At 46.7% G+C, this 23,053-nt stretch overlaps 1 protein-coding gene across 2 annotated transcripts in view; it reads left to right on the top strand.

Annotated features, from left to right (window-relative positions):
• Positions 1-21,319, top strand: part of raph1a (Ras association (RalGDS/AF-6) and pleckstrin homology domains 1a) — a 78,195-nt gene extending 56,876 nt beyond the window's left edge. For both annotated transcript variants that reach the window (XM_030080037.1, XM_030080036.1), the window contains 11 exons: positions 2,178-2,255; positions 4,066-4,140; positions 4,849-4,933; positions 7,917-8,038; positions 8,148-8,213; positions 8,507-8,650; positions 9,246-9,356; positions 9,570-9,668; positions 10,240-10,360; positions 10,972-11,102; positions 14,370-21,319. In XM_030080037.1, the coding sequence (XP_029935897.1) occupies positions 2,178-2,255; positions 4,066-4,140; positions 4,849-4,933; positions 7,917-8,038; positions 8,148-8,213; positions 8,507-8,650; positions 9,246-9,356; positions 9,570-9,668; positions 10,240-10,360; positions 10,972-11,102; positions 14,370-16,751 (3,414 nt within the window). In that variant the 3' untranslated portion in view covers positions 16,752-21,319. The remainder of the gene's footprint in view (positions 1-2,177; positions 2,256-4,065; positions 4,141-4,848; positions 4,934-7,916; positions 8,039-8,147; positions 8,214-8,506; positions 8,651-9,245; positions 9,357-9,569; positions 9,669-10,239; positions 10,361-10,971; positions 11,103-14,369) is intronic.
• Positions 21,320-23,053: the final 1,734 nt, after the last annotated feature.

Below are 23,053 nucleotides of genomic sequence, written 5' to 3'. Positions count from 1 at the left end.
CGCGCATCGTTTTCATTGGATTTAATCTGCAGTCCGTCTGCTAGCTGCTGCGTTAAGCTGGCAGGCTAACAGGCGCTAACGCTAACAAACAAAACATAGGCTAGTCATTATGGAGCCGTTTATGAGCTTATAGGCTCATGGGGGTGGGAGTGGGGGGGCGTCCCCAGTGTGGGGCTGCAGAGTGTGTGTGTGTGTGTGTGTGTTGGGGTTTGGGGGTGTTGGTAAGGAGATTGGCTGTTAATCTCCTCTTCTTCCTCCCATCATCATCATTTCATGCTGCCCTTTCGCTCGGTCACAATATGGACTCTGTGTGTGTGTGTGTGTGTGTGTGTGTGTAAGTGTAAGTGTAAGTGTAAGCTGATGGGCTAAAGTGGAGCACCCCTCTTTAGGCACACACACACACACACACACACACATTTCTCCAGTGCTAATGTGAAGTGACTGGGAATGTCCCCCAAAATTTGCCTGAGAGAGAGCATGTGTGTGTGTGTGTGTGTGTGTGTGTGTGTGTGTGTGTTTGGGGAAAGAGACAAAGACAAACAGCACACAATTCAGAAAGATTTAAAAAAAAAAAAAAGTGAGAGAGTAGCAAATGACAACTGGGCGAGCGAGGTAGAGAGAGACAGAAAAGGAGGAGAGAGAGAGAGGAGGGGGGTTGAGATAAAGAGATCAGCGGCGCTGCTGCATGTGTGTGTCGGCACGGCAACAACGCTCGCCCCTCCTCCACCCCGCTCCCTCTCTCTCTCTCTCTCTCTCCCCCTCAGTCTCTCTATCTCGTTCGTCCAGGCAGGATGTGAGGAGAATGGAGCTCGTTTGGTAAAACAGTCAGTTAACGAATCAGCTCGTTAGTGCATTCGTCAGTCAGTCATTCAGTAAACCAGTCATTCAGTCATTCAGTCAGTCAGTCAGTCAGTCAGTCAGTCAGTCGTTGCCGTGGCCACCAGTCGGGACGTCAGTGGGTCGGTCTGCCAGTTAATTGGTTAATTGGTCAGGAAACGAGTCGCTCGGTTGGTTAATGAGTCGTTTTGTCGTCTCGTCCTGCAGGAAGTCGGTGGGTCGCTCAGATTAGGCCGTTTGTTTGTTAGATTAGTAGATTATCCAGCTGCAGCTCGGTCATCTCTTCTCCTCTGCGTCGTCTCGCTTTTCCTTTTCTGCTTTGAAGTTTCTGCTTCAGGCTTCAGCCTCGACCCACCGAGCTCCAGCTGCTGGGATTTTCTGCTTTTTTTCCCCATAATCTGGCTCGACTCCAGTGTTTACTGAGGACAAGCAATGCAGAGGAAGTGTGTGTGTGTCTGAGTGTGTGTGTGAAGCCACTGCCTCATCAGAGAAACCAGACGTCTGTCTCACTGCCGGAGCTCGTTTTTATTATTATTATTTTTTTAAATTATTATTTTTACATAGTTTTTCTCTGATATCTGCTCTCTTCTGCCTCCCCGCTGTGAGGCAAATCAGCACAGCTTCCTCTGCCCGGGCGAGTGTGTGTGTGTGTGTGTGTGTGTGTGTGTGAAGAGCTTTAAGAGAGACAGAGAGAGTGTGTGTGTGTGTTTGGGAAATTGGGATAATCCTCCATGAGGGGGACAATGACTGTAGCATCTAACATGAACGCTAATCCAATCTGACGCAGAAACACAATCATGTAGAGACACTGAAGACGATGATGATGATGATGATGATGATGATGATGATGATGGTGAGGAAGAGGAGGCCCGTCCTCGTGCGGCCGTCTGGATCTCCTGAGTGAGCGGGAAGCTGCAGCTGAGAATCAAATCACACAATAATAATAATAATGTGTGTGTTGGTGTGAGCAGACGAACACACTGCACTGAGAGGAAGAGGCTTTTATGAAGAGACGCCGTGGTGCTTTCTGGGATTTGTAGTTTTTTTAAAAGAGCGAATTTGTAGTTTTATTTATCGGAGGCAGAAGCTTCGACTGTTAGAGGAAAACAAAACAAAAAAACAAGATGAATTCCTGTTGGAGGAGTCAGGTGAGAGGAAGATTTAATGTGTGTGTGTGTGTGCGTGTGTGTGTGAGAGAGAGAGAGAGAGAGAGAGAGAAAGACAGAAAGAGGGAGAGAAAGTTTTATAAGTGTGTCAATCCTTGCTTTCATTTTTTATTGACTGTCCTCTTTCTGTGTGTATGTGTGTGTGTGTGTGTGTGTGTGTGTGTGTGTGTGCAGGAGGAGCAGGCTGCCAAGCTGAAGGCAGAGAAGATCCGAGTGGCTCTGGAGAAAATCAAGGAGGCGCAGGTTAAAAAGGTGAGTCTGGTGCAAGCACACACACACACACACATATATATATACACACACATGCACACACACATACACCCTCATGTATACACACAGAGATGCTAATGGTATGTGTGTATCTGATTGTGCGCACGTGTCTGTGTGTGTGTGTGGCACGTGTACAGCAGTTTTCTGGGTCAGGTCACTGTTACACTGCAGTTGGGGTCACACACATACACACACACACACACACGCACACACACACTCAACATAATGACCAGTCCATTTCAATTTAAGTCCAAATCCCAGAGCGGCAGAGTGTGTATGTATGTGCGTGCGCGCGTGTGCGCGTGTGCATGTGTGTGTGTGTCTGTGTCTGTGTGCGTGTGTGTGTGTGTGTGTGTGAGAGAGAGAGATTATCAAATAACATGGATTTACTAAAGACACATGAGAATAGACACACAGCCTGCAGTTCAGTGTTTTGTCCACTGGGGGCGGCGCTGAGCCCACAAAGCATCAGTGGGGCTAAACTGATCAGTCCGTTTGATCCCACATATTGATCAGTGACTGTTCCTGTCGTTGTTCCACGGCCCCAGTATTGATAATGCAGACAGAGCTCCACGTTTGAAATATGAAGTTACTGGAACCAGAGATTGTCTATATATGAAGATGTTCCACTACCAAGAGTCTGTGGTTCCACCTCCAGGGGGCGACGTAGAGGCTAAAACGACAGGACTTTCCCTGAAAATCAGATTTTTTCACTCTGAGCAGACGCTTTTGCTTTTCACTTTAACCTCCTGGAGTCTCCTGGATGAATTAATAATCCAGACTACAGGCTCATTAACACACTTCCTGTCTGAGAAACCACAAAACACTACAGTACCCATGAGCCTCAGCGACTATTAATATGGTGAAGATGGCAGCCAATAATATATTGAGATGTATTCAATATAATATTAGTTTACGTTCCAAAATAATAACAACTCAATGCTCCAAAGCTCAACCCTCACCATGCTCTGTGATTGGCTGCTTGTAGAAGCAGTGCATTGTGGGACGTGTAGTTTACTTCAGTCTGGCACCGTTGAATTCCTTTGACCCAGTTGTTGTTTGTTTGTACTGATCCAGCAGCAGAGTTTCGTGTACGTCCGAGTGCAGATCAAACCCTGAATTTGGGATTTTTTTACTTGTTACTGGCGGCCCAAATTAGCCCCGCCCTCTTCACCAGCCCCGCCCCCTTCGCCAGCCTGTTGCACAACAGGAAAAGGCAAAGCTCTTATGTCTGACTTTATAAAAATGAAAAATAAAGTTTGTTAATCCAACAGCTAAAAAGTGACGGATGATCTCTGGCTGTCCCGGTCATGCACACACACACACACACACACACACACACACACACACACACACACACACACAGAGAGAGAGAGCAGTAGACTGTTATGTAAGAGTTAATGTGCAGGAAGTGTCATTATGTCAGAATAATAATCCCAGCAGATTGAAACAGGAGTCACACTGATGTAACGTCTTTCAGACCTGAGCTCATTCATCTGCCTCCTGCCCAAAACCACACAACACATGACCCAGAAATCAGCAGGAAGACAGGAAAAAGATGTAAGAAAAAAAAAAGTTGGAAAAAAAAGTCGCCGGAGTGAAAGAGGCTCCGCCCCCTCACCGACCGCCACTCAGACACTCAGAGCGCCAAATAACAACAAGACCCAGGTCACTTCCTGTCGCTCTATGAAAACAACACACAACACACTGACCTCCCACCTTCACACACACACACACACACACACACACACACACACACTGCTCAGTAACCTGTCTCTCTCTCTCTCTGCAGCTGGTGATCCGAGTCCACCTGTCAGACGAGAGCTCCAAGACCATGATGGTGGACGAGAGACAGACAGTCAGACAGGTGGGAGTACTACTATTACTGCAGTACTACATGTAATATTAGTAGTATTTTTAGTATCAGTAGTCACATTAGCAGTAGTAGTAGTTGTACAAGTGTTACTCATAGTAGTACTTTAATAAATAATAGTAGCAGTAGTAGTAGTAGTAGTACTTGAATAAATAGTAATAGTAGCAGTAGTAGTAGTAGTACTTTAATAAATAGTAATAGTAGTAGTAGTAGTAGTTGTACTTGAATAAATAGTAATAGTAGTAGTAGTAGTAGCACTTTAATGAATAGTAATAGTAGTAGTAGTAGTTGTACTTGAATAAATAGTAATAGTAGTAGTAGTACTTGAATAAATGGTAATAGTAGTAGTAGTAGTAATAGTACTTGAATAAATAATTGTAGTAGTAGTAGTAGTAGTAGTACTTTAATAAATAGTAATAGTAGTAGTAGTTGTAGTAGTACTTGAATAAATAGTAATAGTAGTAGTAGTAGTAGTAGTACTTGAATAAATAGTAGTAGTAGTAGTACTTGTAATAGTATTAGTAGTTATAGCAGTAGCAGTGGTAATAGGAGTAGAAGCAGCAGCAGTATTACTAGAATTACTATTATTAGAAGTAGTACTAGTAGCAGCAGTAGTAGTGTCAGTGTCAGTAGTAGTATTCGGTATAGTAGTACTGCAGTATTGTCAGCAGTACTGCAGTATTCCTGTGTGTTGTGCTGCAGGTGGTGGACAGCCTGCTGGATAAATCTCACTGTGGCTTCAGTCCTGACTGGTCGCTGGTGGAAACCATCAACGAGCTGCAGATGGGTGAGTGCACACACGCACACGCACACGCACACGCGCACACACACACACACACACAGACTGTGAACAGGATTCACACTGAGCACTGAGCTGGCACCGCGCTGAGCTGTGATTGGCTGGGAGCTACACACCCGCCACCCAAAAGCCGACGCCCAGAAGAGCCCCATGCTCAGAGGGCAGGGTCTTGTCACACACACACACACACACACACACATCCACACCCACACACACACCAACACACACTGCTAGTGGCTCAGAAAGCAGGAGGTTGTCTGGTAATCAGAAGGTTCCTGGTTCAATCCCTGATGTGTCTTTGAGCAAGTTACTGATCCCCGAGCCTCTGCCCTCAGCCTGTGTGTGTGTGTGTGTGTGTGTGTGTGTGTGTGTGTGTGTGTGTATGGCTGAATGTGAAGCAGACATTGTACAGTGGTCAGTAGACTAGAAAAGCGCCACAGAAATGCAGCCCAACCATCTCTTCCAGCTGTGTGTGTGTGCGCGCGCGCGCGCGTGTGTGTGTGTGTGTTGGGGGAAGGGCAGTATTGACTGGACTGGTACCTACAGTCATGACATTGTAGCCAACAGTGAGTATTGAACACACACACACACACACACACACACACACACACACACACACACTCGTCCCTTGGGGGGGCTGTTAGCTCCAGCTACTTAACACTGTTTGACAGACACACACACACAGACACACACACACACACACACACACACACACACACACTGTATGTAGGTCCGGAGCAGTGATGCGTGTGATCTAACCTACATCTTCAGGGCTGCTGAGCTGCTGCTCTATGAGAGAGAGAGAGAGAGAGAGAGATAGAGAGAGAGAGAGAGAGAAAGAGAGACAGAGAGACAGAGAGAGAGAAGGCAGAGTCTTGCTCGCTCTGCCACACACAGTTGTGATTTGGGATAAAAACCTGACATCAGACACACAGAAGCTGCTTATTACACTGACACTGTTACCATGGAAATGTCAACACACTGTTTATGTCGGCGCTGCAAAACCACAAAATTCATTTGGGCCCGATTTTAACACCAGGAAATGTGACCGCTGATTGTTTTATGTGTGTGAGCCACACGGCAACACACACGCTGACGAAACACGCCGAGCGGCTCCAGCCCCGCCTCCTCCAAACTCACGCCGCCGCTTCCTCTCTGCCCGCGCCGCCGGCCTGAGGTCACAGACTTTCTGCCCAATCAGAAGCGACCGTTCTGTCCTCAAAGCCAATAAACTGATGAGCAGGAAGCAGCTGAGAGTGAATGTATCAGAGATCAATGGAGAGAGAAAGAGAGAGAGAGATTCAGTCATTCTGTCTCTCTCCTGCTGTCGACTGACACCCAGCAGGAGGATCATCGGCTGATATCGACGCTTCAGCCGTTTGATCACGTTTTGACTTTCTGTGCATCAGGACTTGTTTTGTTATTTGAATATTATAATAATAATAATTATTATTATTATTATTATAATATTTGAATTATTTCCTCTCGTGGCTTCAGGACGGTGCAGAGGAGAAACTCAGCTCGTGTTGGGCGACTGTCTGCGTTCCTCTGAGGAGACAAGCAGAGCCGAGATCACTGGGGAGGAATAATACGCAGACCACATTATTTTATTTTCATATACAAGAGGAAAAAAAAAAAACAGATGATACTGATCAAACTGATGTAAAATATGAGATGATCTATTTTAACACCGAAGCGAGTCTAAAATTATTTTCTCCTTTGAAACAACAAGCAACGAGAAATAAAGACAGACAGTATAATAATTTGCACGCAGCTGTTTACTGTGAAAAATAAATATAAAAATAATAATAATGATGATGATGATGATGATGATGATAAGGAACTCAATGTGGACGGGTTGCCCCCCAAAAAATTCTCCCAGGTAAAATGCTTCAGTTTTTCTGATCCAGACCTCGAGGTCGGCTCCAGATAATAGCCTCTGAGCGAAGGTTACCATGGTAACTGACTCCAGTTCATCTGATCTCGCTTCTTGGAGCGGAAAAAAAAAAAAAATCTGGATCAAGCAGCTCACCTCAGACACTGTTTTTACACACTTCTACATTTGGACTGCCAATCATGTTCTGTGTGTGTGTGTGTGTGTGTGTGTGTGTGTGTGTGTGTGGGTCTCCCAGCTTCATACAGGCAGAAAATAAACACACGTCTTTTTTAGGTTCCTTGGTTTTGCAGAAATGATCTTGGAGCAGCAACAGGAGGCGCCTCTCGGGAGGCACCTCGTCTCCTCGAGCTCGCTCTGTGGCGTCTGCTCGTCACACGATTATTAACGATTTATTAACGGTTATTCAGCGGGAGAGGCGGTGAGCTGCTCTCCTCTCCTGCAGGAGGCGCTCACGCCGTCACCCGCCTGCCAGCTGACCCGGGGTCACCTCAGGTCGCTCTGCAGCAGGCAGGACGCAGCGTTACTGAGCGAGCTCCTCCCCCTGTCCTCATGACGCTAAAGACACAAACACACGTCCAGTGATGTCCTCTGACCTTTGACCCACTGACACATGAACACTCAGCTGCTTCTGCAGATGTTAAAGCACCTAAAGCACCTAAAGCCCCTAAAGCCCCGCCCTCCTCTTAACTGAATCCATCGTGTCCATCATCTGCTGGCCGCCCGGCTGCTGGATTAGAGGCAGATTAACTCAGATGATGGTCTGAATGTATGGATCAGAAAAAATCTGCAAAAAAGACTCATAAAGAGGAAAAGATGGACGACAGAAGTGTGCTACAGAAGTGTGTGTGTGCGTGTGTGTGTGAGTGTGTGAGTGTGTGAGTGTGTGTGTGTGTGTCCTGCAGGAGAAGCTGAATGAAGAATGTGTTGATCCTCATTGCTCAAATAAATGTTAAATGAACTCTCTCTCTCTCTCTCTCTCTCTCTCTCTCTCTCTCTCTCTCTCTCTCTCTCTCTCTCTCTCTCTCTCTCTCTCTCTCTCTCTCTCTCTCTCTCCCCCTCGCTCGCCCGGTGCAGAGCGGATCTTCGAGGATCATGAGAACCTGGTGGAGAACCTGCTGAACTGGACCAGAGACAGTCAGAACCGGCTGATGTTCACCGAGCGCATCGAGAAGTACGCTCTGTTCAAAAACCCCCAGGTAACACACACACACACACACACACACACACACACACACAGGCTTACACACACACACCTATGTGGAGATGTTTTTTTTTTTTACCTGTCTGTCTCTCTGTCTGCTGCAGAACTATTTACTGGGGCGGAAGGAGACGTGTGAGATGGCCGACAGGAACAAAGAGGCTCTGCTGGAGGTGAGAGCGACGCTTCGATCCACACATCGGTCTTATGTCTCCATTACACACACGCACACACACACACACACACACACACACACACTCAGGTCTGATTATTGACATGATTAACAATTCAAACATGATTTGAACTGTGAAGATGAGACTGAAGGACAGAAAGGAAAGAAAGAAACGTGCGAAGCGTCCAGTCGGCGTGAAGGTCCCCCGAGCTCGAGGAGGTTCCATTCAACTGACCATCTCTCCTCTGTGTGTGTGTGTGTGTGTGTGTGTGTGTGCGTGTGTGTGTGTGTCAGGAGTGTTTCTGCGGCAGCTCGGTCTCGGTGCCGGAGATGGAGGGAGTTCTGTGGCTGAAGGAAGACGGAAAGAAGTCGTGGAAGAAACGCTACTTCCTGCTCCGAGCCTCCGGCATCTACTACGTCCCCAAGGGCAAGGCCAAGGTGTGTGTGTGTGTGTGTGTGTGTGTGTGTGTGTGAGAGAGAGAGAGAGAGAGCGGGAGACAGAGAGGAAATGGAGCATGTGCACATGTGTGTGTGATGCATTTCGGTCAAGAGTGAAATCTAAAATATTTATATGTGAAATGTGAGTGTTATGAAAATTATGAAAAATTAAAAAAGGATGAAATATTTTTAAAATAATAAAACGAATAAAGTGTAGAAGTAAAGTAAAATCAAATAAATAGAAACATGAACATAAAATTAAACAAGGAAATAAGGAAAAACAAAGGAAATCAGTATCACAACATTCGGAGTCTTAATTGTGTCGTTTTTTAACTGATCCGCTTGATTTTCTTTGTTGTTTGTTCATTTAATAAAATAAAAAGTGGCATTTACTGTGTGACAGCAGAGGCAGGATCATAACGCTTATCATATATGAGTTTTGTTTTGTGTCTGATACCTCCTGATTTCTGTGCACAGCGTGTTTTTCTTTTTTAAACAAACAAAATATACAGAACATGACATTTTTAACCCCATAAACTCTGAGTTAATTTGTGTGTGTGTGTGTGTGTGTGTGTGTGTGTGTGTGTGTGTGTAGGCGTCCAGAGACCTGGTGTGTTTCCTGCAGTTGGATCACGTGAACGTTTACTACGGCCAGGACTACAAGAGCAAATACAAAGCTCCCACCGACTACTGCATGGTGCTGAAGGTACACACACACACACACACACACACACACACACACAGAGGGATAGAGAGAGTGCTGCTGTCTGCTTGGTGTTCACACAGGCTCACTCTGCCCTCTGGTGGTGAGATTCAGTAACGTCATCTGGAAACCAAGAACATGGGAATGAATAAAAGTGTGTGTGTGTGTGTGTGTGTGTGTGCGTGCGTGTGTGTGTGTGTGTGTGTGTGTGCGCAGCATCCTCAGATCCAGAAGAAGTCCCAGTACATCAAGTACCTCTGCTGTGATGATGTCAGAACCCTGCACCAATGGATCAACAGCATCCGCATCGCCAAGGTAAGAATTTTATTACCACAAATTAGTAGAAAGTTAGTACAAAAATTTGTACAAAAATATAAAAAAGTTTTTAAAAAATTAGCCTAATAATATTTCAATTGAACCACAAGAACTTATAAGAAAATGACTCAAAAAATTACCACAAAATTACTAAGAAGTTTATTTTAAAAATTACAAGAAACAACCCCCCCTCCACACACCCCAAAAATGAATAAATAAATAAAAAGAAATAAAGTGAGTCAATTTTTTTCAGAAGGTTAAAACTAAAAAATTTTCCCATGTGCTGCTTTATTTTTTATATTTTAAACGATTCAGTCCATGGAAAGACATTTGATAAATTAATCAGTAATTCAGATATCAAACTGGAGACTTTAACCTTCCCAGACACTGACAGTCAGTGGAGCTGTGGCGCCCCCCGCAGGCCAAACACTGGAACTGAAAACAGAAGAAACAACAGAGACAGACTCTGCCTCCGACCTCCAGCATCTAACCACCTGTCTGTCTGTGTGTGTGTGTGTGTGTGTGTGCGTGTGTGTGTGTGTGTGTGTGTGTGCGTGCGTGTGTGTGTCAGTATGGGAAGCAGCTGTACATTAACTTCCAGGAGGCGATGAGGAGGACGGAGGCGGCGTACGACTGGTCCTCCCTCTCCTCCTCCTCCATCAAGTCTGGATCCAGCTCGTCCAGCCTGCCAGGTCCTAGCCGCCTGTCTGTCTGTCTGCCTGTCTGTCTGCTCACCTGTCTGTCTGTCTGGCTGCCTGTCTGTCTGCCTGTCTGTCTGCCGGCCTGTCTGTCTGGCTGCTCACCTGTCTGCCGGCCCGTCTGTCTGCTCACTTGTCTGTCTGCCTGTCTTCTGGCCTGTCTGTCTGCTGGCCTGTCTGTCTGCCTGTCTGTCTGCTCACCTGTCTGTTTGCCTGCTCACCTATCTGTCTGTCTGCCTGCTCACCTGTCTGTCTGCCTGTCTGCCTGTCTGCCTGCTCACCTGTCCGTCTGTCTGTCTGTCTGTCTGTCTGTCTGCTCACCTGTCTGTCTGTCTGTCTGTCTGTCTGTCTGTCTGTCTGCCTGCTCACCTGTCCGTCTGTCTGTCTGTCTGTCTGTCTGCTCACCTGTCTGTCTGTCTGTCTGTCTGCCTGCTCACCTGTCTGTCTGCTCACTTGTCTGTCTGTCTGTTCACCTGTCTGTCTGCTCTGTCTGGGGTCGAAGTCGTTGTTTTTATACTTTGTGTTTTATTAGTTTGTCTTTGACCTTTGACCTTTGTTTTGTCTTCGTATTTATTATCATTTTGTTTCTGGCTCCGCCCCCTCAGAGTCCCAGTCCAACCACTCCAGCCAATCAGACAGCGGCGTGTCAGAGATGACATCATCAGGCCACGCCCGCTCCCAGAGTGTCGTCAGCTCCATTTTCTCTGAGGCCTGGAGGAGGGGAACGCAGGGGGAGGTACACACACACACACACACACACACACACACACACACACACACTGCACCTACACACATTCACCTACACACTAACTTACACACATTACACGCAGGTGTGCCAGGTATAAGCACACACACACCATGCTCATTCATGTCACCATGCATGCAATGACACACACATATACACACACACACACACGCGCACACACACACACACACTCTTCCTGCCCTGTCCTTCTCTGTCCTCGTCTTTTTACCTGTTGACTACATTTCCCATGTCTCCCCTCTGCTGTCCTGCCAGGGGTCAAAGGTGAAGGGTCGCATGGCAGTTGCGCTGTGTGCAGGCGGAGGGGTCGGAGGTCAGGACGGGACGTGGCTAAATCTTGGAGTCGTAACCGACGTGACGACGGTTCAGCTGCAGCCGTTCGTCTCTGAGCTCAGACAGTTTTACAGCGTCGGCTTCCTTTAGGCTCTGAAAAACAAACAGAACCAAAATGTTGCGTGGGAATCAAACCGGCAAACCCACCGTCACGGGACGGGTGGCCACACAAACCAGTCAGAGCCGAGTTTCCTACCTTTGATGTGAAGTGGAGCTCTAAACATGAATTTAGTATAAAGCGGACGGCTGCAGCTGAACCGACTCGTCCGAACGCTGTGCAGTGACGGCCTGGAATGTTCTAACCAACATCTGATCCAAATCCCAGTTTACACCCAGTTTGACCCGTTTACAACCAGTTTAACACAGCTCGCAACCAGTTTAAAACCAGCCTGTCAGCTCTGAGGAGGAGCTCAGAACCAGTTTCACACTGTGCAGAACCAGTTTCACACTATGCAGAACCAGTTTCACACTGTGCAGAACCAGTTTCACACTGTGCAGAACCAGTTTCACACTATGCAGAACCAGTTTCCCATTGTGCAGAACCAGTTTCACACTGTGCAGAACTAGTTTCACACTGTGCAGAACCAGTTTCACACTATGCAGAACCAGTTTCACACTGTGCAGAACCAGTTTCACACTATGCAGAACCAGTTTCACACTATGCAGAACCAGTTTCACACTGTGCAGAACCAGTTTCACACCATGCAGAACCAGTTTCACACTATGCAGAACCAGTTTCACACTATGCAGAACCAGTTTCACACTGTGCAGAACCAGTTTCACACCATGCAGAACCAGTTTCCCATTGTGCAGAACCAGTTTCACACTGTGCAGAACCAGTTTCACACTATGCAGAACCAGTTTCCCATTGTGCAGAACCAGTTTCACACTGTGCAGAACCAGTTTCACACCATGCAGAACCAGTTTCACACTGTGCAGAACCAGTTTCACACTATGCAGAACCAGTTTCCCATTGTGCAGAACCAGTTTCACTCTGCTGAGAACCAGCTGGAAACATTTTGAACCAGTTTTGAACTGGTGTTTCATACATTTATTATGTTTCCAACCAGTTTGACATCGTGTGGAAACAGTTTGTAACCGGTTTGTCACATTTTAGAATCAGTCTAAAACTGGTTTGAGCGAGTTTAGAACCTGTTTGACGCTGCATGAAACCAGTTTAGAGGTTTTTAAACCAGTTTGATGCTGTTTACAGTTTAACACAGTACAGAACCAGTTCTAACCTGTTTACATGAGACCAGACTAAAACCTGTGTGACACGCGACATGAGCACCTTGACACGTTTCTAACCGGTTTGTGAGCTGTTTGGTCGTGTCCAAACTAGAGCTGAGCGATATGGCACTTAATTTTCCAGATACTGCAGTTGTGACATGATTCACAATTTTAGTAGGAATGATCATTTTTGCGTTATTATTTTCATTTTCACTAAAAAAAAAAAGCTGCTAAAATGAAGACGGTGGAGATTTCTGCCAAGATCTGTACCAGACAAATATGTTGGAAAATACAATTTGTAGTCCAGGGCGTCTCTGGAGCACCATAAAACTTTATTTACAACGATGTTTGGTCACATTTTACCTTTATCTAATGGCGCTTTTCCACTAGCACCTACTCAACTCTACTCGGCTCGACTCGGCTTGCTTACAATTGAGTAATGAGTACCACTTCCTCGTGGGTGGAGTCGTCATAGCACCGCGGCCCCGCCACCAAGCACAGAAAAGTCTCCACCTCTTCATTTGACCACGGTGCCGGTTTGCTTGCCATTTTCCGACTTTGTCAACTTCAGCGATGATCAATGCGCACGGTTGCTGTTGGCGTTTATTTTTATTTTTTTTAAAAATGGCAGGTTTGGTTTTCGTGAAGGAGTCGCTCTCATGTGTCGTCGCTCCCTGTCCAATCAGTGACCTGCACGGCGTTTACGTCACATTTTCAGCTCGACTCAGCTCGCTTGGAACCCCGGCCAAGTAAGTACCAGGTATTACCACCTAACGGAAAAACTTACAAACCGAGCCGAGTCGAGCCGAGTAGGTGCTAGTGGAAAAGCAGCATAAACGTTGCAACTTCTATGATTTGGATATTGCACTTGGCCATGTTTGGATTGGAACTGTTCAGCTCCAGTCTAAACCAGTTTAAAACCTGGAGTGTGTTGTTTGCAACCAGTTTGCCACCCTTGTCAGACGGTGTGCTCGCTAACCAAGAGTCCTGCTTGGAGTGTGAGCGCTCGTGTTCGGAGTGTGAGCGCTCCTGTTCGGAGTGTGAGCTCGTGTTCGGAGTGTGAGCTCGTGTTCGGAGTGTGACCGCTTGTGTCAGAGTTGTGTGTTTTCTGTCTTCCTCTCTCCACTGGTTTGCTGTTTGACTTCCTGCATCTTGTCTTGCACAGTTTGGTCTTGAATAAAGAGCGACGTCAAAGTGATGGTTGGGATTCTTAGCCATGTGTGTCTGCTGCTCCATGTGAGCGTGATACGTCCTCCAGGTTTGGCCCATGAGCTCCTTCCCTGTGGGGAGAACGGGAGCTTCAGCGGCAGAGAAAGAAGTGGATACAAACTGGAAAACACACCGTTTGGACATGAAAAACTGTTCTGAAGGATGAACAACACCGTTTCTGTTTGAGTGCTGTTTTCAGAGCCCTGGTTTCCTGATTAGCAGCACTCAGAAAACAGTCCTGCCACTTTGGAAACCAGCTGCTGAAGTAAGCGCTGAAAACGTGAGGCTGTGCATCCTCCTAAACCAGTTAATGCACCAAACATGGTGGATGTGTTGCACTCGCATGGAGCAGGAAATACAGATGAGGAAGAATCCAAACCATCACTTAAAAATCATGAGCTCGTTTGATCCTTCTTGATAATGTACTGACTCTCTCCCTCCTCTCCTCCTCCTCTTCTCTCTCTCCAGATGATGAAGATCGATCCGATCAGTAGGCCTATCCCTTTGCAGATTCCCACACTCTCCCCCCACCCCCTGCCCATCTCCCAGCCCCAGACTCCGCCCTCCCGCACCAGCTACACCGGCAGCCCCTCCCCCTCTGAGGAATCCTCCCCATCCCCCCCTTCACCTCCTCCGCCTCCCCCTCCTCCCCCTGTCTCCAGCACCGCCCATCAATCGGCGCCTCCCACCTCGTATGTCAAATACAGCACGCTGGCCCGCCTGCAGGGCCAGAGCCAGTCCAGGACTGGCGTCACACCCCCAGCCCCGCCCTCCCAGTCTGCCAAACCCAACTACAACACCCTCCCCGCCGCCTACAGCACCTCACCTCCTCCGCCTCCCTCGCCTCCCCCTCCTCCTCCAGTCGCGATGCCAGCTCCTGGCTCAGCCATGGCGGTGCTGAAGCTCAGTGCATCGAGTCCCTCTGCTCTCCCGCCACCGCCACCCTTAGACGAGGAGGTGCAGCAGCCTTCGTACCTCCCCCCTCCTCCCCCAGAGAGTCTGGAGGCCAATGGTTTGCCTCCTCCACCTCCTCCAGAGCCAATCCCCACCTCCTACCCTGTGCTCTCCAACACCGGCCTGCAGCAGTTCCTGTCGCAGAAGTTTCCCAACATGGTGTACGACTTCAGCCCGGTGACGCTCGACGACAATCCTCCGCCTCCACCTCCTGCTGAGCTTTCTCCTCCTGCTTCGCTGCAGCTTTACCAGCCTGTCTCGCCCTCCGCACCTCCTCCTGCACCTCCCAAAACCTTCACCGGCGGTTTCCCTCCTCAAACTGCTCCCAAACCCTCGGGACCTTCCTCCCTGCCACTCACCCTCTCCCCTATATCGCCAAATCCTCCCCAAAATGCCCACGGGCCGGTGAAAAAGCAGCAAAGCTTCTCGACAGGACACTCCCCCAATCAGCCGCCTCCCACTCTGCCCAAGCAGCACAGCCTCTCCTCAAAGAACCTCACTCTCTCTCCTCCTTCTTCCTCCTCTGCGGTCTCCATCGCAGCCGCCACTTCCTCTTTGGTCAAACAGATTGTCAATCAGTTCCCTGGAAACTCTGCCCTTTCCTCTCTCCCTGCCTCCAACTCCATGGAGGGGTCAAAGTTTTCTGCTCCTCAGTCTCCTCCTGCAGTAAAGGCCAAACCCAAGTGGCAGCCAGGAGGCGCTGTGGCTCCGCAGTCACCAGAATTCCCACCGCCTCCTCCTGAGAGCTCCCTGTCCGATTTCCCACCTCCTCCAGCCTCGTCCTCCTCCAAGACCGGCTCCCCCATCAAGAAGTCCCCTTCCACCTCCTCCACAGGCTCCACCAAGCGAGGGCCTCCTCCGACCCCACAGAGAGCCTCCTCCATCCGGTCCAACTCGGGAGGCGAGACCCAGGATGAGAGGCCGAAGAAGGTGGAGAGTCTGGTCAGCAAGTTCGGCCAAGCTCCTCAGACCGGCACCTCCTCCAGCTCCTCCTCAGCGACTGGCTCTCCCTCTAAAGACTCTGCACCTCCTGCAGCACTTCCCAAACCAGGGAAGTTGAACTTGGCAAACCTGCCGCTGGCACTCCAAGGGCTGCAGACGGGCCAGCATCGCCAGTCCTCCGACTTCCCCTCTCCTCCTCCCCCACCTCCCCCCTCCCAGCCTACTCACTTTGACTCCTCTCCTGACTACTTTCCGCCTCCCCCGAGTGACTCGGAGCTTTTCCCACCTCCTCCCCACCCATCTGAGTTCCATCAGCCCCCGAGGGTCGCCGTGGTCAACCCCCAGCCTCAGATGCCGCCGCCGCAGCAGCCGTCGGCAGCTGTCTCGTCCTCCACATCATCGTCATGGAAACAAAGTTCACTGAAGAAAGGGGCAGTGCCTCCTCCGGCACTGAGCCGGCGGAGCAGCAACACGATGCAGTACGACGGTACGATTTCGATCCCCCTTTCTCCACCTCCTCTCTCCCAGACACCTCCTCCCTCTCTGACGTCTTACTCGTCGTCCTCCTCTCCCATTCCTCCCACCTCCCCCAAAGCGGCGGCGCCGGGCTCACTGGGACTGCAGCCCCACTTCCTGGAGGACCTCAACCGCACCCTGAAGAGGAAGTCGGTCTCACGTCATGGCTCGCTCACCTCCTCCCGCCTCATCCCCTCCTCCAAGATGGAGCCCATGGCTACCATGGACGACATGGCACTCCTCCCGCCTCCTCCTCCTGAGCTCCTGCCGCAGCAGCAGCAGGGTGGGCGAGCACACTCCCAAACTCTCTCTCGCCACCACACACACTCCCACTCCACCAAACACGCCAACATCTCAGGCTATGCAACGCTGCGGCGAGGCCCGCCTCCTGCCCCACCTAAACGGGACCAAAGCACCAAACTGACCAGTGAATGGTAGGGAGCAAGGACATGGGGGCGAGGCCTAAAGAATTGAACTGACCAATGAGGTCCCATCATTCTCACAGAGAAGAAATAATCACATTTGTCTGTCTTGTCCTGTCTGTTCCTCCTCTCATGCTAACCCGACCAAACCTGGACTCAGAGCAAGTAGCAAGCCCTCTTCCCCTTAATCTCAGATTATCATTCTTCCTATTATCCTCATTATTACTATTATTACCGATACATGTTTAATCCAATGAAATGAGTAAATATATAAATATATATATGTATACAAGCAAGCCAGAAAAACACCTATCAAGCTTTTTCCACAATGTTTGTGCAGCTTTGCATCGAAAAATATAAACGACAAGACGTGAGCGACAATGGCAACAGAGACATTTTGCTGCAATGTAACTGGTACTGCATGGAGCCATGGAAACGAACGTAGCGCTACCATAGCAACGGTTTAGGGAGTGATGGATTGAAGGGAAGAATGGAGGAGAGAAAGGAGAGAGATCAGAAAGAGTTGGGATGGTGTGTATAAAACATGTATGTTGTGAACTGGGGCGGGGCGGGGGGGTTGGGGCACGGTTAGAGGGAGCATTTCCATTTATTTCAAACTTTTTTGTGTGTTTTTATATAAGATTATTTAATACCGGAAAGATATTGTTATTATTATAATTATTTTAAGTTTATAAGAAGTGTAGAGAGAAGACTAGACATGGATCTGTATTCTCAAAGCCTCAAAGTGTTAATCTGGATTACTAGCCTAGCTAACCAGGCTACGACTGGTGCCACTAACATGGGGTTTGATTACCTTTGGATTACCCCGATCATCTTCCCCTCAAAGAGCATTGAAGCTGTTTGGGCGATTTGTGGTGGCCCAACACTTTGCTAAGACTCTTTATGTCGGTCTGTAGCAAGAACTATCCACAGCACTTCAACCACAGGCTACATCACGTCGTCACAAATGGTCTTTTTTCCTGCTAAGTTTGATGTTCTGACCAATTTGCAACTATTATTTAAAAACTGAGTAATATACACATTCACAAAGGGTACCATGATCCATTGTCAATCCAACTGTCCGATCCATATTTTCAAAGAAAGATGCCTTTTTGATGTTAGTCAGCATTAGCTAGGCTACATCAAACTGACTTACCAGACTACTAAAATTCTGCTTTGAAACTGCTGGGTTGATTAAAGATTAGATTAAATGTCATTCAGCGATTTAGTTAGTTAGTTAGTTAGTTAGTTAGTTATTCCCTCGGTCAGTTTGCTGCCTTGGCCTAGTTAGTCAGTTGCATCTGACTGTTAAGACTGAATAAATCCCATCTGCACTTAGGCCTAGTCGGTTAGCTTTTTGATTCATCAAAGTAGCTTCCTCGACACTTTGGTTAGATTTAAAAAAAAAAATGTAAAGAAAAAACAAACTGAATCCAGATCAGCTGGCAGGAGCTTTCTGAATACATTTCCTGGTCAAGTGTAGTTTATGTGTCGCTGAACCTGGGTCAGTTACTACCTGAAATCCTTTCAACTGTGTTTGGCCTCCTGTTTTTATCTCCGTTTGGTGTTGCTGGTTTTAAATTATCTGCATGACATTTCCCAGTGCAACACCACCGATGCCAAAAATTTCAATAATATTGTTCCAATTTTGTTTTCATCCAGTGTGCACTCATTTGTGTTTGTGCTAAAGTATTTTCAAGTCATTTTAATGAATTAAGAGGTTTGTAAATTTGTTTGGATTCATCTTGAAATCAAACTTGTGTCTGTTGTGGGATTGTTGGATGGGAGAATTCAGTGGGGAGACACAAAACATAAATATTCTGCTTAGTTAACATTCAAATCCAGGCCGGCTGACGATGAGTGAGCTCAGCGTCTTGCTCAGTGACACTTCAGCGGTACATGTGTTGGTCAACCTGCTGTCATCTTAATTAAATGAGGAAATTCAAAGGTGCAGATGAGTTCCTGCATGGGTCTTAAAAAAAAAAGACAATGAATCTCATAATCCCAAAGCCTTGAAAACGAAGGGAATTGGACAGAAGTGTCTTGGAAAGTATGGATAATGGATTAGGATAAGTCTTGAGAAGCTGCAGAATTGGACAAGCTGTTGTCCACTCTTGGAAAGCATGTGACTACACATTTCTGTAGTTGTTACCTCACTGCCAGTCAACATTTTGCGAAGTCTGTAGAAGAAAAATGGCAAATAGTCATACTGCCCAGCCGCTAACGGCAAACATCACACTGAACACTTTACATCCAGTCAACAGGTTAAGGATTGAACAAAGAATTCAACTATGAAATGGTAAATGTGTAGGAAGGTTACGGATTCTGAAGACTAAAGTTCAGGAGAGTCTAGATGTTTCTGCAGGTTCTAGTTTCCCTAAAGGGATCAGTAAAGTCTGGAGTGTCCACTTGGTCTGATTGGGCCTGACAGTCGGACAGAAGTTGAATCCATTTCACCAGTTACTGGACCCAGGTTGGAGCAGAGAGGCAGACAGGACGGAGTGAATTGGTTTTACCATGCTGTACCCAAAACTGACCCAGAACACCATGTTGTCCCATCATGTTTTGTGAAATTGAGTTTAGTAAAGGTATGAGAGAACTGGGACGGAAGCGGAACCAAATTTTGGGTTGTTCTAGATACTTTGAAAGAGCACCAGTAGGTACATGATGATGTACAAAACTCTGTTTTAAATGGAAAACTATTTTTTGTGATGAAGAATGAAAAAAAATGTCTGCAAAATTTAGAGATTGTTTGCTTTTTCATTGCAAAATTGTTTTTTTCCTGCACCTAGACCTGACTTGGGTTTGATGTGCACACGTGCAGACCTTTTTCTAAAATGGAAAACTAGACTGTACTGGTTGTGTATCAGGCCCATAGTAATTTCAGTATGAGTACAGCATGGTTCTGGTACTGTGCCATAACCATATTAACACCCAGTTTGGGAACAGGACTTGCAGCATCCGCTGATGTAGGACTCTTGTCCTCTGGGCCCAGTTTTTCCCAGAATGTTTCATCTGGATCAGAATTACTCACATTTTTTCATCTCATTTCTTTCCAATCCATGATCAGACTGATTTTTCTGAGTTTAATTGTTTTTTCTAAAAAATAATTATCAAACCTTTGCAATGCAGATACCTTATGATCAAGATGCCTGTTCTGCCATCTACCGGACAAATAATGGTACAACAGCAATGACACAGATTGCGCAAGACCATTTGTACATTACTTTTATTCACTCACCGGGACAGTTGGGCACAATGCGTAAGGATTTTGAGACAGTTCACACTGTTTGTGGATGTTAAAAAATCCCATTTCTGTGCAAACTGTTTTCATACATGAATTCATGGATCCTTTTCAAAATAAAGGTTACCAGGAGCAGCTGGTCCAGGAGTCAGTATGAACCTTTGTTTTGAAGGTTTTGTTCTAGGCCTGATCGATATGGACAAAATCAGTGTCATGACAATCTTAAAGATTTTTTTCAAAACTGATAGATGTCACATTAAGGTTCATGTATGCAAATTAATGTTCATCCATTGAACTAAATGGTAATGTTGATGTCAAACACTTGACATTTTTAAATATGATTCCTACCGTATCTCATTTTGTCGATTTTTCAATAAAATTAGCTTATCATCTCTTCACACAGCAGAACTGCATGTCACAACATCCCAAAATCACATTATCCAATAATTGCTTCACACTATTTTGTTCATTTAATAGAAATGGAAACACTGAATACAACCCACCCCCACCCCCCTCCACATCCTCACCAATCACCACACATTGTCACAATTTTGAGGCCTTTTGTCTAAATCCTCCCTGAATCCTCCCCTCCGGCAGGATTAACCTGATTTTTTTTTCTTTTTTTTAACTGTGCTAATCTCTGCCTTTGATTTTTGGAAAGCAGACACATTTAAAGCTGAGTTGTAGTGCTTTTCAGAGGATTACCTCGTCCAGCTTCCAGCTTGAATGATGACGACAGTTTCATTAATCAGTTTTGCGAGCGAGTTTCCAGATGTCATGACAACACAACGCTTTCTGAGAGGTAGAACATGAGGTGGAGGCGAGCTGGACCCTAACGCCGGCTCGTCTCCAGGCTCAGAGCAGGCAGTCTGAGGTGGACTCTGTGAATCTGTGCGACCGGAGGTGAACGACAGGAAACCTCCTCAGTGTTTACAATCTTCTAAGACCTGAAGCGACCGAGAACTCACTGACAGTCGCTCTGCTCTTCATCACGCTCAGTGGAATCGTCTTCATCAGTGGCCAATCACAGAGCAACGCTGCAGCAGCTCAAACTGCGGCGTCCATCTTCCTCTGCATCTGCAGACTGTACAGACCCCCCGTCCATCACTGCCAAGATGATGGCTCCTGGTTTTGTTTGGATACAGCACCGAGACGGCTGAAATCCTACAGCAGGTGTGTGTGTGTGTGTGTGTGTGTGTGTGTGTGTTGTTCTGACTGGACCGACGGCGGTGAGGTGTGTTCAGGTGTGAAAGGTGCTTAATGAAGGTGAAACTCTGTAAGTGACTGGCTCATTAAAGGAGGCGGGTTCATCAGCCAACCTGCTCAGTTTCTATTGGTCACCTCGTCTGTCTTATGTCTTTATTTTGTTTTTTTGTTTCTGTGTGAGGTGAAATGAATCTGGATATCACTTTATAATAACCTTCATGCACATATAGTAAATTGATATTTACTTAAAAACAAACTATTAAAAGTTTACCATTGGACACATTATGACATTTTCAATACTATATTAAATATTTGTTAATGATTATCAGTTGATTTGTTAACCCTTTAAGAAATCATTTGTTAAACTTCTTCAAACATGACACAGACAGATGGAGTAGATATGTCATGTATGATGCAGTTCTATCATCCGGGTAGTTTCCGTGTGATTTGCTGAAGTTTCCAACACAAGAGTTTTTCTTTTCTTGTTTTTTTTTTTGGGGGGGGGGGGGGGGGTTGCTGGTGCTCTTCGGCAGGAAATACTTCCCACAAAATAAGTCCCATCCAGCCTCATTGTGTTGGCTGTTTTGTTGTTGTTTTTGTTGTTATTTACAACTGAACCAACAAAGTCATGATGTCACAATGCGCTGCTTCTAGCCTGATGGGTTGGGGTTAGCTCCTCCCACCACAGCCTCATACACAGCGTGGCGTCATCGGCAGGATTCAAACCAGCGGGGAAACCCTGGTGGATTTCCGGTCCTTCACCTCTCGGCCTGACACACCTGACGGGTCTGTGATCACCTGCAGGATGTAGGTCCAACCTCTCAACTTTTACAGTGAACATCAAATTGCTTTTACTTAGAAAGCCTTTAAATGGAAATTATTTTCACTTGTCGTTAAATCCTCCTTGTGACCTGAACTGTTTGGATCTCTTCCTGAAACAGTTCAGGGATGTTGGATTTTCTCCTCCACCGATCGCAGCCTCAGTCCAAATGACTCACCTCGCCAACAGGGGTGTAAATCTCAAGCTTCAACACGATATGATACTATATTGATTACATTGATTCTCTGTCCAATGATACGATGCTTACTGATAATACAAATCTAAAACAATGCAATTTCGATTTGATTCAGCTTTCTGTGATCGATAGCAGATGACACCACGTTCTCTTTAACACATTTAGTTACTGTACCTTATATCATCTCGCCAAACAACTAAAACATGATTTGATTAGTTTATTGTAAGGCCTCATGTCTTTACAAATCAAATGTGATCTGGCAGCTGTGATGCTCAATGCTCGGTCAGAGCTGTGCCTGACTTCCTCCTCCTCGTCTTCATCTTCAACACTTGCCATTACTAGCACAGCACTAGCTAGCAGCTCCTGCCACAGTTTCAGATGTGCTTAAGAGGAAACAGTGACATGAGCGCTGGTGATGATCAGTGGTTTCACTTTGCATCGATCCGATTGCATCTTTGAATGTTTGATGGATGGATGGATCAGATCGAGGGATCGTCACACGCCGACTGTGCAGCGGCTGTTCGTGAACAAGTCGTTCAGGCTGAGAGACACTCTTTTTATTTTTTCATCATGGTTACCCGGCAACCTCATTATGAATCCCACCGGAGTTCTGAGCAAAATAAGCCCACATGTTCAGCTTTAGGGCTCCGGCTGGGTGTGAGAGCGTTTCTCAGATAAACAAAGTCGTGTTGTGACTTCTGGAGCTTCACCCAGTCAGCACAGAGCGAGACTAATTTCATAAAAATAAGACAGGAAACACAGGAAAATGAGGATTACCTCTTTAATATGAAGCTCAGATGTCAGAGTGAGACAGGAAGAGGAAGTGATGCAGCAGCAGTAGAAACTCAGATT

The sequence above is a fragment of the Myripristis murdjan genome, chromosome 21, assembly GCF_902150065.1.
Source record: "Myripristis murdjan chromosome 21, fMyrMur1.1, whole genome shotgun sequence".
NCBI classification, from domain to species: domain Eukaryota; kingdom Metazoa; phylum Chordata; class Actinopteri; order Holocentriformes; family Holocentridae; genus Myripristis; species Myripristis murdjan.
This window is presented reverse-complemented; position numbering and strand designations above follow the sequence as displayed.